Raw genomic sequence first — 18987 nt, 5'->3', positions numbered from 1 at the left:
GATCCGGGTGTCGTTCTATTAGAGGTTTTACGGTAAGTGGAACTACCAACTACTAACTGTATATTTTTCTGATCTAAATATTTCAAAATACAGAATGACAAATAAGTACATTTCGTACGCTATATCAAAACAGTTGTCAGATTTTGTCAGTTTGTTTTCAAATTTTGTCTCGATTGAAAGTTTGAGAGATTTTCTGGCACTGAGTAGAAACATTCTGAAAGTTTATATTTTTGTCATCAATCAGAAAAATATTTCAGTGATAATTTTGATCTTAAAGTTTCCGTATTGTTTTTGAGATTCTATGCTCATTTCTATGTTATTTTTTCTAAACTTCCTTGATGCAATAGAGATGATGCGTTTTTGAAACAACATCTGAAACATTCAAAAATGTGAAATACTGTATTTTAGGCAGAAGTCAACTTCAACCTTGTTCTTTAACATTTTGGAACGATAAATTGGCTCTATTATGATCTTCGTCTTTGAAAACTTTTTTTTCTTGAAGGGCTTTTATGGATAATTTTGGGCGTTTTTTGCATTTCAATTCAATTTTTGAGATTTTTGCCTTTATACAAGAATAGTCCTATGAGAAGTGAAAAGAATTTTTATTAAGTATTTAATAAGATTGTTAAAAGTTCGGAGATATACTGAATTAAGAATGCGTGAGTTTGAATAGTGGTCGTAGGTTTTTGTTAATCTTCTTCTTGTCCTAATCTTCTTCAGGATACTCATTCCCATTAGAATAGTCGACTTCATTACTTCCTTCCACCATATCCTGGTACTCGGTGTTTTCGATTGAATCGTTAATTTCGTAGTCCGATCCTTCTTCAGGAGGCGAAACAATTTCCACGCATAACAATTTACTTGCTCCTCTGACACTGAGGTACTGAAGACTGTCGAATTTGAAGCGGTAGTCGAAAAACTTGTACTAGAACTTATTGATAGTGCACTGAAAGAACTGCGTGTAACAGAAAAACGTTGGAAACTGAAACTCACTTCAATATCCGTCTCTTGCAGCTGGATATCTAGTTGAATAATATTGGGGATTGTCATAGGAATGTTTCTTTTTTCCTCAATGTCGAATTGATCAGCAACCAAGGAATTGAAAACGATAGTCTGAAAAATTACAATATTGGGTTGAAAGAAACCGCGACAAACTTTTTGTTGGGGCCGGAAAAGGATTACAAGTGGACTGTTCACAGGAGATTCATACATCGATGTGGAGTGAAGATATAGGTCAATTCTGGAATAGGATAAAGTGATTTCCATAGCGAAACTACAAAACTCACGGTCCACCGATAAACAGTTTGATATTTAGCGTTGTTCCAATTGTAACATCCGTGAGGTTATGCATCAGCAAATCTAGAGATGGTTCTTCTGAACGTGGAACAGGTATAGCTTTCTTTTTTGGTTTTTTCATATTGGTAAGCGTGTTTTCTATGTTGGAGAGCGTACGTTGTATATCGGAAAGCCTATTGACGGTATCAGCAGCAGTGAGCATTCCGGAGGCTAGATTCACTACCGGGTATGAAATTGAGTTTTTTGTAGTCATGAACAAAACCATGGTACAGATTAGCACTCTTGTATAAAATGAATTTGTGATTATCCGTCACAAATAGGATCCCGGCGGCTTGGAACTGTAATATAAATAGGAATTTGAAAAAATACACAACGCATCTGAAGAAGACCTTTGATGACATTCTTGCAATTACAACTCATTGACTAGCTCATTGTTTTTTTCACGCGATTGGACGACGTCTTCACATAGTCAATAAACAGCTTGAGAACATTGACAACTAACAGAAAACATTGATAATTCGATTTTAAATTTAAAGTAAATAAAATTAAATAAAAAACTTTTAAAAAAGCGTAATATAATAATAGAAACGCAAATAATGCCCGAAATTGTCAATGAAAAGTGTGCACCCCTTCAAGGAAACATTTTTTAAAGATCAACATTTTTTAAAACCAAGAGATAATAGATCCGATCAATATGTACTCAACTTCATTGAAATCGTCAAAACAATGCGTTTTATTTGAAAGATTTTAAGCTCTTGTTCATACTGATTGACTATTCCAGTGCCACAATAAGAATACCATATACCTCATGAAAAACTCTGTGAGTGATTTAAAACAAATTCATTCCTGTTTCCGGTTCCTGAGCTCCATTTTCCTTATCCCAAGTGCCATTTTTCTTGATTTTTTCGAAATTGTTTTACGAAAAACATTGATGATTGTTATAGTTTCATTATAAATGGGTTAGTAAGCTGTAGAACGTCGGTTATATGATTTTGCATCAGATAGATAATGGTATTTGAGTAAACTTCAATATAATTTGTAAAAAATAATAAATCGAGAACAAATTAGACAACCCGCACAAAAAGCAATATGTAAAATAGAAAAAAAACATGAGCGAATTATTATCATGATGTTAAATCTTGCTTTTTGATTAGGTCGTAGTATTTGCCTCTGAGGGACATGAGATGGTTATGGTTTCCAGCTTCTTGAACTTTTCCTTGATCAATGTACACAATCAGATCTGAATTTTGGATCGAGGACAATCGATGAGCTATTGTGATGCAGGTGCGGCCTTCACGAGCACGATCTAATGCTTCTTGCACTGCCTAAAAAATTTATATTCCTTTTTCTACTTTTTAGAATATGTATACTAACTCTTTCAGATTCAGAATCCAATGCGGATGTTGCTTCATCTAGTAGCAGGATCTTTGGGTCTCGCACTAACGCTCTGGCAATTGCAATACGCTGTTTTTGCCCTCCAGATAGCTGCGATCCCTTCTCTCCAACCTCAGTGTCAATTCCAGACGGGAGATTTGCCAAGAATCGAGACGCATTCGCCAGTTCCAATGCTTGGTTAACTTTTTCAATTGGTACCTGAAGTTTCTTAATTTTTATAACTTGATTCTCATCATCTAGACTCACATCTTTCAAGCCGAAGCACACATTCTCTCTAATAGTTCCAGCAAACAATCTGGGTTCTTGTCCAACTAAAGCCATTTGAGTTCGGAGATGGTGAAGGGAGAGAGTCTTGATATCCTGTCCGTCGATTCTCAGTGCACCACCAGAGACATCATAAAACCGTTCTAGCATCGCGATACACGTACTCTTTCCAGTTCCAGATGGTCCCACAAGTGCAACTGTCTGTCCGTTGCGAGCAGTAAAATGAAGATCAGTCATAACCGGGTGCAAAGGTCTTTGGGGATAGGAAAATTTGACTGATTCAAACAAAATATTCCCACGGATATCCAACTGATTTCCTTTCATAACATCTCCGGTTTTCGGTTTTCTATAGATCAACTTGAAAAGCATTCCAGCTGCTGTTTTGGCTTTTACAAACTCAGGGAAGTTGTGAGATGAGTGCATGACAGCTACTGATCCCATCATCATTGAATTGATTGCTCTGAATATGGTTTTCAGTATTTCTATTGTAAATCATACTACATTTTTTTTTCTAACCTAGACATCTTGATCAACTAGAGAAAAGTAAGAAAAATTACTTATTGACCCACCACCCTCATTTTTCGATCTTCGACATACCGAAAGGCGCCATTTGGGTCAACAATGCCATTGTACATGAGTGGAGTTCCGACCGCATAGCAGACAAACATTGCAAAATACATGAACGTTTGGGAGATGGCGTTGTTTAGGGCTTGAATGTAAGCTTTCTTCATTTCACTTTTATGTTGGAGCTCGAGAGCAGTAGTGTACTCAGTCAAAAAATGCTCGGTGCTGGTTAGAAGTTGAATAGTCTTGACATTTTCCACGATTTCAATGGCAATCTGAAATAATTAACGTTGACTTGGCCCAACTCCTTAACTCACCTTTCCAGCTTCATCTCTCTTGATCTGTTTCAAATTAACTCTCGCGATTTTGTAAGCCATACTAATCATCAACAGAGCGAATAAAGCAATCATTACTGTTCCTACAACAGCTATTTGCCAACAACAAGCGTAACCGGTGACCAAATTGATAGTGATAGAGGTCATAGAATAGATAACTTGAAGCATTCTGGTATCCACGACAGCTTTCACATTTGGAGCATCAGTTGCGAGTCTGGTGATGAGCTTTCCGGGAGCGTGAGCTGGGTTATCGAAAAAAGATGCGTCTTGATAGAGAAGGTTCTTGAAGGATTGAACGCGGAATTTCAGTCCTAAGTTTTCAGCAACAATTGTGAATAGTGTGCTCTAAAGTATCTCAGAAAATTAAATAAAAATTCAATAAAATGCACTTACACTGAGAACTTGGGTGATGAACACATAGAGTCCGAGACATCCATATAAAATGAAAATGATCACAAGTTCTCTAGCCATTTCTGCATCAGGTTTTTCAAATGCCTCAAACACATATCCGAACATAATAGCTAGAAGTGCAAGTTCCGAGCCTCTCATGATAGCAAAAACTGTTCCCATTGACAAATACCAGTAGTTTCCTTTTGCATTTTTGAAAATATCATAGTATCCAGATGTAATAACACCATCCTCCTCCATTACTCTCTGGACTTCTTCAGCAAAATCTTCATTTTCTATATCATCCTGTGCTTGTTTGAGGTTGAAGCTGTTGAAAGCACTGGCGTAACCAATTTCTAAATCCGCACTGGCCAATGATACACACGAGCCGTGGTAGCTGACTTGTCTTGATGGCATTTGTTTCTCACTGAAACTCAATTTTTCGTTCAGCGAATTGAAAAAGAATATATGTTCAATTGAAAGGGCGTAAAACTTACATTCTGGCTGTTATGTCTTCTTCAACATCGTCATCCACCTCATCTGCCTCTTTGAACTGTTGAGCCTTAACAAGAGCGGCATATCGTCCTCCTAGAGCCACCAATTCGTCATGAGTCCCACTTTCAACAATTACTCCACTTTCGAAAAATACAATTTTATCGGCTTCACGGATTGTTGAAAGTCTATGAGCAATCATAATAGTGGTCCTTCCCTTGGACGCATTGTTCAGTGCAGATTGCACCACACTTTCAGATTGAGCATCAAGAGCGGATGTGGCTTCGTCGAGCAATAAGACTTTTGGATCACGAATCAATGTTCTTGCAATCGCAACACGTTGTTTTTGTCCTCCCGACAGTTGCACTCCACCATCTCCAATTACTGTATCGTAACCCTTTGGCATTTTCAAAATGAATTCATGAGCATTTGCCATTTTGCACACTCTAATCATGTCATCTCTAGTTGCATTGGGATTTCCAATCAACAAATTGTTATGGATGGTACCACTGAATAAGATAGGCTCCTGTTGCACGATTCCCACAACTTTTCTCAGCCAGTCAATGTTCAGATTTCTCACTTCATGACCGTCAATCATCACTTTTCCATCTTCTTGTTCGTAAAGTCTAGTTAACAATCCAACAGATGTCGACTTTCCACATCCAGAGTGTCCAACAAGTGCCACAGACGTTCCTGGCTCGATTGTGAGATTCAATCCGTTCAAAACCTTTGCCTTCTTTCTGGTTGGGTATCGAAAGTGCACATTCTCAAAGACTACTCTTCCAACAATCTTGTCGATCTTTTGACCTTCATTGGAATAGGCATCTATTTCAGGAACCTGCAGACAACATCAAAATGTGTTTGCTACTTTACATAATTTTTGTGACATACCCTGTCAATAACCTCATAAATCGTCGCTGCGGCAACTCTTGCGTTCAATAAAACCATTAGGTGCGGAGAGATGAGACCCAGGAAGTAGGCACCAATGAGCATGGAGAACACAACAATGAAAACGTCTCCAGGGTTTTCGATAATCTTCCAACGAAGAAGTTGACCACCATAGAAGATGCCACCACCAAAATAAGTGAACAGAATCAGAAGAAAAATTCCACCAAAAAATCCACCCCACAATCCTTTCTTGACCGCATAAGATTTTCCTTTTCCCAGTTCAGCAGTGTACCTAAAACAGAATTTATGGTAAAATTTCATCGATGCGAAGATGAAAAAAAATATTGCACCTTCCAACCATCTCTTCCTGACCATTGAACGCCTGTACTGTTCTGACACCCATCAACGACTCCTCTGCAATACTTCCAGCTTTTCCAACGTCTGCTAATTCTTTCGATGTGTATGACGACATTGACTAAAACCTCATTATTATGAATATTCGAAAAACAATCCCTTACTCTGGACATCAAAGACATGCAAATACAACACAATGGTCCGATGCCCATCATCATCAGTGCCAATCTCCATTCGTAGAACAACGAAATCACAATTCCAGTTCCAAACATCACGATACCACGGATTAGGACTCCAAGCTTATCTCCAATTCCTTCATGAATGCGCTCCATGTTGCTGAAATACTTTTTTCTCATAATTTTTCATTTAAATAAGTTTTAATCCTACTCATGTAGTTTCGTTGTCAGCGTTCCCGAGTGATTCTTATCAAACCAACCAGCATTCTGACGTAGAATTGATTTGATGTATTCCTCTCTCAGTTTTGTCACAATTCGAATGCAAACATTTTGAAAGCACATATACTAAAAATATTATCAGAATCATTGAAAACAATAATTTGATTAGAATAGGATACCTGAATGAAATTGATTATGAGAACTACAACTCCGATGCCTCCGAAAAGATAGACGTTCATAAGTGCACTATCCAAAAACTGAGGGCTAGTGACATTGTACACAATCAGTGTATTGGTCATTCCACCACTAGAAATATACAGTTTTCTTTGAATTTAGGATATAAATGACATACGCAATGACTCCAAGACCTGGCTGAGCAACTCCGGACAGAAAAGAAAGAAGTATTCCGATCAAAAGAATGATATGGTCCCTTCGTTCAGCAAACCGGAACTGAAATGAATTTCATTTCTGGGTCAGTTGCAGCTACTGTACATACCAATCCCAAAAGTGTCACTGGTTTCACAGACAGCTCCCGTTTGGCTAAATCTCCACGGCATAGCATATAATTAATAAACTTTTCTAAATGTGACGGCTCGTACACAAATTTTGGTTCCTCATCGGAATCGATGGACACCACATCTTCCAGATCCACAGTCTGCATGTATCCAGGTCAAAAATATTAATAAGAAACGAGCTTACCTGATTTTCTTGTTTCTTCTTCCCCACTTCTTCTCCGATTACATCTGTTGGCGCGATTGCGTCTCCATTCTTCCGCCACTTCATAGTTAACCTTTCTCAGAAGAATTTTATAATATTCCAGGATTTTTTTCTGAAAACACTTGAAAAGTTTGTAGAGTTTGTAGATACTTGAAAAGTTTGTAGATTATAAAACGCTGGAATTTCAAAAACTACTGCACTTTTAAATCATTTGGAAAAAAGGTTGGACACATCGCACATAAAACACGATATTCAAATTAGATTGAATTTGGGTGCCAGAAAAAAAAATCGTCGGTAATAATGTATGGAAATCACTTTCGAAATAATGCGAACAGGGTGATCTGAAACTTGATAGACGAAAAAAAATTGTGATTCGTGCCCTTCCAGACTTCCGTACCGATTTTTTTTCTATCTCTCACTCGCGGAAGAGATCATCGTAACAACAAAAATCAGTAGCGCAAAATTGCACAACATTGACAGAGACTGATATCATTACACTATCTCGCGAGTTCATCAAAAACAGTCGGCAACAAAAAAACTGGCACATAATGATGTGATAAAATTTGATTTTCACACCTTTGAATTGCAAAAAGCATCAAGAATTAACTTTGGTAATAAAACTTTTGCAACATTTTTTGTTATCTTGAACGGAAATAAACAATTAATGTCTTTGATCTATTTGGTTTCATTTTTGAAAGTTTGATTGACTGTAGCTGTATCTTTGATGTGGTATGAAGAGCACTAAACCGTCTCTGGAAAAAGGGGAACGAAAAAAAAAGAACTTGCCTGAGATTTATTCAATCTATTTCTTGGAACACAAATTACATTTAAACCCGTATTTCGTCTAATAGAAGCCCACTATCTGACTGACGTGCTTAAAAACATAGAAGCGCATCCTCTAACAAACGTACGGACAGTTCAGTTAGTGCAGTTTGAACAGTTCAGTTCTTCTATTCGGTTATTGTAGACATTTTCTTTCTATTTAAAAAAATTTCTGGTGATTTCAGTTTTTGGTAATTTCCTAAAAACAAGTTGAAAAATAGAAGCCCATGGGCTTCAATTAGAGGAAATACGGTATCAAAGATTCTATTGTACTGTGGATGGCCGGCACAACTATAATAATTTTTCAAAATTTTGTTTTTGAAAATATACTCAAGTTTTTATTATGGAACAAAATCTGATCCAAATTCACACAAACGCAAAAAAACAACAGTTTTTACGAAAATACCGTAAATTGTTCTTCACAAGATCATAAGGTACTTACTGAAGCTCTACACATATTTTTTGGAAAATTCAAACAAATATTCATTATTTCGAGGCGAGATCTTTTGAAGTTCTCCGTTGTGCGCCTACAATATTCGTAAAGGTTCAATTTGAAACTTTAAAAGCGGACCGTTCAGACATTTTTTGCCACAATCATGGTTTTTAGTGGGTCCGTCAACCGAATCGTTTCAAGAATTGACATTTCTTGTTTTTTTCAGTAATAGAAAATTTTATTAAAAACTATTCAAAATTAAAAAGAAACTTCTAGTTAGATTTTTTGTTCAAAATGTACATTGCCACTGATTGAGACTGTTTCAATTTGACTTTTGAAATGGAATTTGACGCTTTATAAAGTTTTGAAAATGACTTTGAAATCCATTTTTCTCTTCAACCAAACTTTGTTTTTTAATGTATTTTTTTCCATTTCTAATTTTTATGCTTTTTTTTAAATATCTTCAATAAATTTGTCCTCAAAAGAGTTCATGAAACCTGAAGTTCCCTTTTCTCTTGTTTTTCGATCTTCTGTACTAATATTATCGTCCATGAGACTGTTTCTGTCCTCCCGACACAAACTCCATGAACAACTAGGAACAATAATAAATTCAATATTTTGTCATCGCTTTCATTTTTTATCCTCTTCCTTCCATTCTTCATTCATTTTTAATGATTTTACGTCCAGAACAGAAAAAAAGGCTACTACATTATTTTTTTTCTTTTTTTTATCAGTTTCCCATCTTCTATTGACGAAGCTAATCAGAAGAAGAGTGTTTTCTTGACACGGAATACTCTCTTTATTACATATCTTGCCAATCTATCCACATAACGTTTCTTCCTTGTTTTTATCAGCATAAGTTCATTGCTCATACATCACATCCGTTTTGAGAATGAATTTCGTTCTCTTTTCTCGTGTTAATTATTTCCTGATAAGTCAACATCCGCACTTGTCTGAAAAATGTGAAGGCGTGTCTGTGATTTTCCCACGGTATTCTTTAACCAATCAGAATGTCTGAAACGTAGCAGAAGACTACTGTAAGATTTTTAATCATCATAAAAATTCCTAGAAATTCCATTTTACGATTTATTGACAATTTTCAGACAGACATATAAAAAACCGGATCAAAACAACTAAGCATCGGTTTGAAAAAAAAATGGTACTACAAGAAAAAAGAGAAGTGGGAGGAAGGGAAAAGTTCGAGAACGACAGAAATTTTGATTTTGTTTTGGGATGGAGAGAGAAAAAAGAATGAAAACGAGAAAGAGATCAAGCAGCAAGGCTAAGATACCAAATAAGATGCACAAAAAATGGGACAGGTGAAGGAACATGTAGATAAACATGACAAAACAGCAAGAAAAAAGTCTTGTATCACATTTTTGGTTTGGGAGAAGCAATGATGGGCGAAGGGTTTCAGCGGAGCATTGTCTAATAAAATGGGAGACCCTACAAGCAAAAAAGTTCGGGACACTTGTAAAAAGCGGACGGTGAAGAAAAAGTCAGAAGAAATGAAAAAGTATGTGGTCCGAACTATCACGACGTCATTTTGGAAAGGTTTTTGATATTACATAAACAGAGACAGGGCTTAAAAGAAAAAGTGTGAGTACAGTAGGACAGAATAATCAGAAAAATAATCTTGGTTGATGATTCGATGTTGGTCCGTGGGGAAGGGGCATAACACGAGCACTACCAGGGACAAATTTCTGGAATTCAAGGAAAAAGTGTACAGAAAATTTTTGAGAAAATGTCTAGTTGTTGTTTTGGGAGACATGGAAATGTTGGGTTTTTGAGAACATGGACTTTTGGAGTTTGAGAATAATCCAAATGGTATTAGAAGAATTAAAGGAAAAGAGCAAGTTACAACAGAAGCTACAGAAATTCAATCAAATTACAGCAGAAACTACAGTAAAATTCTGATGAAGATTTTGCATTTTCAGCAAGAAATTGATGGAAAGTTGTTCTAAATGAATCACATGAATAGAAAATGTGAAGAATCAAATAATGTACAAGATGGGAAAGAAGTACATGTGAACAGACAGTCAAGGAAATGTCGGAAACATGGATTTCAGTGACAGAGAAAAATCAGAATAGGAATGTTTTCGAAAATTATTCCAGATTATCACTGACTGAGAAGAATTGGATGAACTTTGTTTCAGAATTGTGCTAAACATCAAGTTACAGTCCCCTTCAAAACTATTCTAAAACAAAGAAGTGGAAGCCAAAATAACAGGTCAAGATGGGAAGAACTGTTATGGATTGATGGAAACGTTGTTGCTGGTACCAGTTGCTGTGCCGACGATCAATTTAAACGGCCTCCTCTTGGACTCCAAAGTTGGCAACGCAGGCCTTGTAGATTGGCGAGGCCAAGAAACGTGGGTAACTGTCGCGTTGCATGAGAGTGTAGATTTGTCCCTGAGCATCGTCGAAGGTGGAAGCCGATGGACGTCCCATGTTGGTGTTAACGATCTCACGAACGCGTGAGTCCAGGGAGACTTCCTTTGGCGAGAGGATGGAGATGAAGTCTTCGTAGATGATGCGAGCCTGGAAAAAGAGTGATAAGTTCGATGGAAGCTTGCCAGATTACTAATGGCAATCTTGAGCTTTTGAACTTTATGAATGTTCTATCTACTAATCCATCATAAAACCGACGGAGGCTTATTCACTCATCCTTGAAAAAGAGATGATACTAACCTTCTCTTCAATTTTCTCCGCGTTCTTCTCGCGCTTCAATTCCTCGCACGCCTGCCAGAAAAGTATGTTCTCATCAGAGTACTCCCCTTTGAGAAACTCGGCGAAGTACTTTTGTCCAGCTGGAAATAATTAGTTAAATGATTGGAGAGAGAGAGAAGTTTGGAATTTTTCTTACAGCGATGTTTCATGAGATTTTCAAACGAAAGAGACCATCCGTAGACGACTTCGTAGGTGACTCTGGAAGAATGCGGAACGTTGTTATCTGTTTTTTCTGACAAAAATAGATTTTGCAGACAGGTTTTGTGCTCTTCTATATTTTTTTTTATTGCTCAATGTGCTCAAAGTGTATATCAATCAATCCAGAAAATCTCTCTCTCTCAGGTGTTTTTGTCAGTGTGTCCGATTTGGTTAATGACGTAACATGTCTATTCAGGTGATATGCATTGCTTTTTTCTCTTTTTTGTTTTCTCGTGGCCCCTTGGTTCACGTTATTGGCAGTAGCACTCATGTACACTCTCTCATAGACATGTTGTATTTTTTGAACACGCCATTCAAAATTGTAAGTTGTAAAGTATGCATCTAAAAATACATTTGTCAATGGCGAGCCAATTCCTTGGCAACATCGGGAGGAAAAAATCTAATCAGTAGCGTGGTATAATATGATTGATTTCCTAATTTTTTTGGTTTCTCGTTAAGTGACGTTGTCATTTACGAAGGACTACGTTACTTTTCATGAATTCAAAATTTTTTCCATTGTTTTTAGATTCACCTGTTGTACTTGGAACGGAAAAAAAATCTAGCCCTCCGTAGTAAATCATTTTCGGATACAAAACAAAATTATAGTGGATTCGCGTCAATCAACTTTTGATTCTACCATAATCTGGAGTCATTATTATTGTTTTCCTCCACAAAATGAATCATAAAATTTTTACCACCGCCACAATAAAAAAAAGCAGTGGAAAAACAAAATTTTACTCGCTCAAATGTGTACAGTAGAAATCAAAATAAAAATTGTTATATTTCTCACGCCAATGTGTAATCAGCTATAGCTCAAATAAAAGAAAAAATAACTTACGGGCCATCGTTGTCTGCAGGTTTTCTTTCTACTGAGACGCTTCCGCTGAAAATGAAAATACATTTAAAATATGAAACTTGAAAGTAAATGATTCCTGAATACCAATTAATTCAACCCAACTCACTCAACACTAGTTCGAAAACAGTTCCGCAGAACTGCTCCCATTTTTTCACCACAATTACACAGGAACCCTATTTCGACAGCGGGAAAGTCACGAGTGCAATTTTGGGAATTTCAGAAATAAAAAGAAGCGGAATAAGAATCGACGGCTCCCCCCGAATTCAACTTCGAATGAATGAAGTGGATGTCGATGAATAATTGATATAGAAGTGACAGAAGCGCAAGTGCTTTGGATTTGGATTTGATGTGGCTCTCTGCTCTCCAGGCGAAAAAATGGGGAAAAGGCTTGCTTCGAGAAGGAAAAAAAAAATGAGAAAAGGGTGTCTTCTTTCCTTGTTTTTTCTCTCTTTTTCCTCTATTTTTTCTTCTCTTCACAGAAAATAACTAGTTGAAGCCGTCAGGAAAAGTGGATAGGCGGAGCCGGAGCAAAGTCAGTCCAAGTGCAAAAAAGTCCGTAATGAATAGGTTTTTCTTCTTCTTGTTTTTTTCCCTCCTTTCTTTTCTTTTAGTGTCCAAGTGAAGAGAAAATTAGAAGCTTTGAAGGAGGTGTTTGAAGAATTCTCTCACGTGTACTTTTTTGAAAGAGATGATGGCACAAAATAAAAAACGCGCTAGGAATATAGGATTAGAGGATGTCTATGCTAGTAGTGTTTCTTTGACACAGAGTCAAGAATTAATCGTTTCGGTCATATGCTTCTGGATATTAGCGAATGAAAGAGAAGCCAAGCATATGGGATTGGCAAGAGCAAGACGAATGAGCTCTTTTTTTCCCGCTGCTAGCACGCCACTTGATTGAAGATGTATCAAATTGGTAGCAAAGGGCAAATGGCATTTTTTGACATTCGCAAGATTGGAGAATTGAAAAATTGAAAATTTTTGAAAAACATGGGAGATGTATTAGACTTTTCAATGAATTAAGGTCAATGTCATCTGATGTACTGTAAGGCCAAGAAATCAAAATTTTCGGACACAAAAAACATTTTCAACTCCCACGGATAGAAGACGTCAATGGGAAAATTCATATTTGGACCCGGACCGGATACTTCTCGAAGAAAAATTCAAGACAGCTACCGAAAGGGCTTTCCCGCTGTAATTAAATTAATACCGTTTCTAAAAGTATAAAATTATTTTCTCAGGACATTCAAATCTATAAGGATCCGGCATTTTTTGTATTTATAAGGAGACGTTGCTGAGTTCAAAGTTCTAATATCTGATTTATGTACTTTGATAAACATTGCATCGTTCAATGAGTTCAAATCATCGAGAGAGTAAGAGTCTACCCTACGGAGGAGCAACTTGAAATTTGATATTTACTAAAGCAGAAATGTGGAGTGAAGAATCAAGGTCCTTACAACTTGATTTGAAATTATTCAAAGAAAAAAATTGAACGGAAATGGTCACAAAATTGAAATTCTATACCTTCGAAATCTGGTATAAGCTCGAAACCACACGGCGAGTTTCGATTGAAACGGCATAGAGAGATGAATGAAATGAATGGAAAGTGTTTATGTTTTTCTGACAGATATTATAATTGGAAGATGTTATCTTCTATCTAACAGCTCTTCTAGGTAGCTGAATGAAATAGTAGAGGGAGGGGTGGGGTTCTGATATGAGATGTACACAATAAGCATACAAATGAGCGCTGAAAAACAAGTCCGGTGTTCATTGAGGATGTTGTTAATGCTTGAAATTATTTGATAATGCATTCATTAACCTACTTTCGACGACCCTTGAAGCAACAACAGCAACCAGAGAATGCCACAAAAACTTTTCTGATCAATAAAGGGCCAGAAGAATTTGACTCGTCTGACATGATGCTCTAATTCAGATGTTAGGAATAAAAGTTAAAGAATAAGAATATAAGACGTTTCTGACTTTTGATATCAGTTTGAATGGTGGTGGGAAGTGGTGACTTTCCGAGATCACGAGCAGCTTCGTGGGACTGATTCCCACCTAGCAATTTGCTCGATATTTTTCTAGAAGTCGTTTTTCTGGCCGCTTTTTTGATATGGAATATTTAGTTAGAAAAAATGCTAGAGGACAAGAGGAAAGAGTCTGAAAAGGATGGGAGTGTCTCTACGTACAATTAGAATCTACTTCATGTGCCAGGCAGTGAGACTCTGCTTTGATAAATCCCGCTTAATCTTTTTATCTTTCCTCAGTGATTTTAAATTTCAGCAATGGTAATCTCTCCCTGTTAACCTTAAGTTTATCTGTTGTTAACAATAGAGGGAATTAATGAATTTCCTATTTTCTGATTAATATCTTATCATACCACAAATCCGGACACCATTGGCTGCTTTTCTTCTTTTCCATTGACTAACAAATCAGAACTATACCTGGAAATTGGAAACAATGGGATGGTATGAGCGGAACAAGGAAGAAATGAAACAAATGATTAATTGCAAAATTTTCTGAAGATAAAGTTTGATTGCTCAACTAGTCTATCAAAAAAAAAGAGGGATTCTAAAGAAGGCCCATTAACACACGCGAACTGTTTTCCGGAATGAGATTTTTTTTTAGAAGAGATACGTCACTAGAAAAAAAGAGCATTGTCGCAAAAAAAGCAATAAAACATCAGTTTTTCTGCAAGTTTTAGAGCTCCCTCACAAACAACGAGGACTCCTCGCATTGGGTTATGAATTTCCAATGTTTTTATTTCTGTTGTTTCCGAATAAAGAAAACAACGGATACGTTTTGAAGGATTATCATGGTTTTCGAAAAAAATGTATGTTTCAAGTCATAAGGCAATGTTTCAAGGTACATAAATATGATAGTTTAGTCAGAGAACAATCTTATGGTACAGGTGATTTTCTTCTTGAAATTTCGATTGACCTTTTTTTTGAAATTCCTGTTCTTGATGAGCTCGTTACGTACAAAAAAAAAATCTAGTTGTCCACCTACACCTGAACGGACGATCGGCTACCCATAGTCGCTCCGACGATAGTACACGAAGAAAGTTAAGAACCGCAGGATATAGAAGATATAATACTTTGGAATGGAAGTTGCTGTCAGATCAAGAGGTCTCTCGTGAGAACTCAGGGCAGAAGCAAAAGGGGAGGAGTGAGATGGATATGGAGGAATGTGTATGTAGGGATTTGTACCTGATAAATATGTTGAACTTGAATTCACAAAATAGAAGTATACATGCGCTTTAGTTTTTTACGACGAAGCTTGCAAAAATAAGGATTTAAAGCTATCCCCCACGTGGTTTAGAATATCAAGCTCACCTGTGTTTTTGGCCCATAAAAGTACAGTCACACGAGAGTAACCGCATAAGTGTGAAACCACCTCTCCTCAAAACCTGCTGATTTACGCGATTAGAGTTTCTTTTTCAGCCTCACTCTCCAGAAGTCTTATTAGTGACGACAACTGTGTGACGATGAAGTAGTGGAGACCAGAGGGACAAGGAGCTTTTGGAATCAATGCAAAAATATATAAGAAAAAAAATGAAGGAGAGACGTGGTGATGGGTGTAGTGTGTAGAGAGACTAGAGTATGTGACGGACTCTTTTTTCTCTTCGCCGTTTTTTTTTCTCCTTCTTCTTCTTCAGCTCCCCTAGTTCTCCTTCCCACACCGCTCTCACCGCCCCATCCCGAGAGCCCGCCTCTCCCCTTTTGATTCCTTTTCCTTTCCGCAAGACCATTCCCCTCTCTCGTCTCCGCGCCTCCTCTATATTTTTGAGCGTTTCCTTTAAGCCTCCTCACCTCTGGAGCAGCACAAACATGAAAAGGATCGGGAAGATGAGAGTGCACCCAGAGGGTCAGACGAGAAACACAGTCAAACTGTTTTCCTCTGTATTTTTCGCTGTTCGAGTCAGGAAACGGATTGGAACGAGGAGGAGAGGGAGAGAATAGGATCAAAATGAGAGAGAAAGGAGAGGGGGGGGGGGGTGATGTGAGCACAGTATTTGGATAGTTATATGGGAGCACACCGCAAGAGAGCTATGCTAACAACCGAAATGTCTCAGTGACTATCACATTACATATCATCATCATCCAAACGATACCAAGAACCTGGAAAAGATATCCACTTTTGCAATGTCGGGGCAAAAATGATGGGAAAGTGTTTTTAAGACAGTTAGGTTTTTTTAAAAACTTCAGAACACACTTCTGGAGAACAAAAAGCAATAATTCGTAAGGTTGAAAAGTTTGAATTCTGAAAATTTGCAGGTTGCGAAAAGCCTACCGAAAGTGCTCTAATAGAACGTCACCCAAACCGTCAACTTTGAGCCCAAATATCTCGGTTCCTGTGAAAGATATCGAAAAGTAGCTTACTGATCAAATGTTTCTGGGATTAAGATAAACATTTTATCAATTGAGTACTGTTTTATATTTTTCAATAGAACCGAGATACTGGGCTTAAAATTGACGGGTTGGGTGGCGTTCTATTAGAGTGTTAACGGTAATTCTTTTCATGTATTATCGTCGGAGCGATTATGGCAAGCCGATTGTGCGTTCAGGTGTAAAAAATGGTTTTTTGATATTTTCCCGTCTGTAGCTTGTGATGGGCTTATCGAGATTACGAATTTCGAAAATTGGCAACAAAGTTCAATCGAAATTTCAAACACAAATCAGTTGTACCACGCGTCTCTTTTAAAGTTTGTTTTCTGATGAAACTATCACAATTTCATACCATGAAACCGCCTTTCTAAAATTTTATAGGTTCCAAAAAACAACATCCAAGTGGCTGAATCGAAAGATGAAAAGTGTAAAAGTGAATTGGGGCAGGCAGACAGTTCGATTCAGTATATTGGAAACTAACGTCCGTGCGGCGGCATAGAACAAACATCAAACGGAGGGCAAAGTTTGGCGCGACAGTTTCCATATCGATTTCAAAAACGATTGCCAGTTTCCGTTACTCAATTTCTTTTTTTTTTTTGCAAAAAAAATTATGTATCGTTAGTTTCTCCATTCAAATCCGGCAGCAGAAAAAATTTATGACATGGATAAATTCAAATTCTAAAAACGGAAGTAATTAAAAACCTATGTTCTTGTATAGGTTTTATGGTCTAAGAAGGAGAACTATGAAAATCTAAATTTTTAGCTGAACAATTAGCTCAACGGGAAACGCAAACTAACAGAGAATCGATTTTTTAATAGATTATAAAAACTTGAAAAAAATGGTGTGAATTCAACGATCTGGAACGGGAGAAAATCCAGGATCCTTTCTAATCTACCATGGAATTAGATTTTTCTCTTATCCTTGTTTTGTCATTCGTTTTACTGAAAATACGAACAGAACACAGAACCTTGAAAAAAATATTCGTTCGTTGGCAAGACTAGTACAACCGCTCCAATCTAATTCATTGAATAATCCTATTTGGCGCTGTTAAAAGATTTCTGATCATTTTTTTCTCTTACATTAACTGGGAGCATAGACTTGATCGAGGTGGAGATGGAGTTCGTGACAAAGGAAGAGCCGGATGTGGATCCGATCGAATCTCCGCAAACGTTGCTGGATGGCACGAAAAGTTTCGCGAGAAACATGAATGAGCCATAGTTATCCACAGAATACAAAAAACTTTTTGATAGCCGAAAATCGATAGATATGAGCTGGATTCAACCAACCTTTCTTGGGTTTTTACTCACATAAAATGAGAAAGTGAGCATTCGGGATGGCGGGAGACAGGTGAATTTGTTTTTGCGAGAAGTGGCTCGTGTAGAAGTGTTTTTGAATAATTATTGCCATTTTACGCAGCGCTGAGGTGGAAAAAACCTAGAAAAGAGAGTAGAGATGGCCGTTTTTCTTTTTCCGTTCCAGATCAATTAATTTTATTTCAGACAGGATCTTATTCCATATTCCGGATATCGATCCTACAAAAAGTCCTTCCGTACTCTGCTCCACATTTTCAGAACGTTATTTTCTTTATGAGAAATTCTTTACGAATTCATCTAGTAACTGTCCCTCGTTTACAGAAAAACTGGTCTTTTCAAAGATTCCAATTTTTTCTGTGTACCGCGACACATTGAACTATGTGATGAGTCAGTTTTTATCTCAAGATATCATCTTCTTCAAAATGATTATTCTGCTTGAAAAAGTTTCGTGAAAATATTCCGATTTGACATGAGCGAGTTTCGTAAAATCGGTGATCATCCGAAATGGGGATATTCCTACGGTAACTGGTTAGCTTTAGAGTGTCACATGATGAATAAGAGAGTGAACAGATTGGTTCATAAATTCACCGTATAACCTTCTTCTCGCTTCATATAAAATGATGTCTAAATTTTACAAAAACATTGTATGGTTCAAAGTTTTTGTAGCACTTCTCCAAATTTAATGCTACAGTATGATTTCGGAACGAAAAATTGATAATCTCAGTTTTGGCGAAAAATGATGGGATACTCAAAACTAATACCCCCGGGTCATTTAATTTCAAATCAAACTGCATTCACAAATTTTCAATAAATGTTTTGGTTTTTTCCGGACTGCAGAAATTTAGAGCTCCTAAACTTATTGGATGCACAGTATGGGGTCCAAGATGAGTTGAACTCGAACACAACTTTGAAGGTTCGTACTAGCGCATTTGTTATAAGAGTATAAACGTACAGTAATCTTTCACATGAAAAATCATACCCTATTTTCAAAAACCTCTCAAAAATCTCCTGTCTCCCTTCTTCGATAATTTTGTGATTACTCATATTTCCCAAACGAATTCTGCCCTTTTTGTTGAAAAATGCACTTTTACTAATGAATCTCAAGCAACCATGTTTGGGCTGTATTTGTATGCACATCTTTGAGCATGCAAAAATTGAGATA

At 37.0% G+C, this 18987-nt stretch overlaps 8 protein-coding genes across 8 annotated transcripts; 2 read left to right on the top strand and 6 right to left on the bottom strand.

Annotated features, from left to right (window-relative positions):
• Positions 1-564: 564 nt before the first annotated feature.
• Positions 565-1561, bottom strand: CBG27870 (the record flags this gene model as incomplete). The annotated part of the gene is made up of 4 exons (XM_045240096.1): positions 565-867; positions 994-1113; positions 1156-1240; positions 1287-1561. 4 exons carry the CDS (start codon positions 1559-1561, stop codon positions 565-567), a joined length of 783 nt encoding a protein of 260 aa, XP_045097868.1.
• An 859-nt stretch (positions 1562-2420) lies between these two features.
• On the bottom strand, positions 2421-7153 carry Cbr-pgp-12 (the record flags this gene model as incomplete). The annotated part of the gene is made up of 13 exons (XM_045240095.1): positions 2421-2621; positions 2671-3415; positions 3553-3794; positions 3837-4199; positions 4248-4668; positions 4739-5571; positions 5625-5913; positions 5949-6311; positions 6363-6496; positions 6526-6676; positions 6723-6820; positions 6867-7025; positions 7070-7153. 13 exons carry the CDS (start codon positions 7151-7153, stop codon positions 2421-2423), a joined length of 4083 nt encoding a protein of 1360 aa, XP_045091468.1.
• A 1819-nt stretch (positions 7154-8972) lies between these two features.
• Positions 8973-9008, bottom strand: CBG27869 (the record flags this gene model as incomplete). Its single annotated transcript, XM_045240094.1, has 1 exon — positions 8973-9008. One exon carries the CDS (start codon positions 9006-9008, stop codon positions 8973-8975), a length of 36 nt encoding a protein of 11 aa, XP_045097867.1.
• Positions 9009-9339: 331 nt separating this feature from the next.
• Positions 9340-9420, bottom strand: CBG27868 (the record flags this gene model as incomplete). Its single annotated transcript, XM_045240093.1, has 1 exon — positions 9340-9420. One exon carries the CDS (start codon positions 9418-9420, stop codon positions 9340-9342), a length of 81 nt encoding a protein of 26 aa, XP_045097866.1.
• A 232-nt stretch (positions 9421-9652) lies between these two features.
• On the top strand, positions 9653-9904 carry CBG27867 (the record flags this gene model as incomplete). Its single annotated transcript, XM_045240092.1, has 2 exons — positions 9653-9673; positions 9752-9904. The coding sequence occupies 2 exons, from the start codon at positions 9653-9655 to the stop codon at positions 9902-9904; spliced, it is 174 nt and encodes a 57-aa protein (XP_045097865.1).
• A 742-nt stretch (positions 9905-10646) lies between these two features.
• On the bottom strand, positions 10647-13468 carry Cbr-rgs-2 (the record flags this gene model as incomplete). Its single annotated transcript, XM_045240091.1, has 6 exons — positions 10647-10883; positions 11034-11038; positions 11083-11338; positions 11530-11536; positions 11999-12011; positions 13462-13468. The coding sequence occupies 6 exons, from the start codon at positions 13466-13468 to the stop codon at positions 10647-10649; spliced, it is 525 nt and encodes a 174-aa protein (XP_045091467.1).
• A 1398-nt stretch (positions 13469-14866) lies between these two features.
• Positions 14867-14929, top strand: CBG27866 (the record flags this gene model as incomplete). The annotated part of the gene is made up of 1 exon (XM_045240090.1): positions 14867-14929. One exon carries the CDS (start codon positions 14867-14869, stop codon positions 14927-14929), a length of 63 nt encoding a protein of 20 aa, XP_045097864.1.
• A 2469-nt stretch (positions 14930-17398) lies between these two features.
• On the bottom strand, positions 17399-17919 carry CBG27865 (the record flags this gene model as incomplete). The annotated part of the gene is made up of 3 exons (XM_045240089.1): positions 17399-17453; positions 17592-17783; positions 17816-17919. The coding sequence occupies 3 exons, from the start codon at positions 17917-17919 to the stop codon at positions 17399-17401; spliced, it is 351 nt and encodes a 116-aa protein (XP_045097863.1).
• Between the last annotated feature and the right edge of the window lie 1068 nt (positions 17920-18987).

This window comes from Caenorhabditis briggsae, assembly GCF_000004555.2.
Source record: "Caenorhabditis briggsae complete genome, chrX, whole genome shotgun sequence".
Classification (NCBI taxonomy): Eukaryota; Metazoa; Nematoda; class Chromadorea; order Rhabditida; family Rhabditidae; genus Caenorhabditis; species Caenorhabditis briggsae.
Note: the sequence above shows the minus strand (reverse complement) of the source record. Positions and strands in the feature narration are given on the sequence as shown.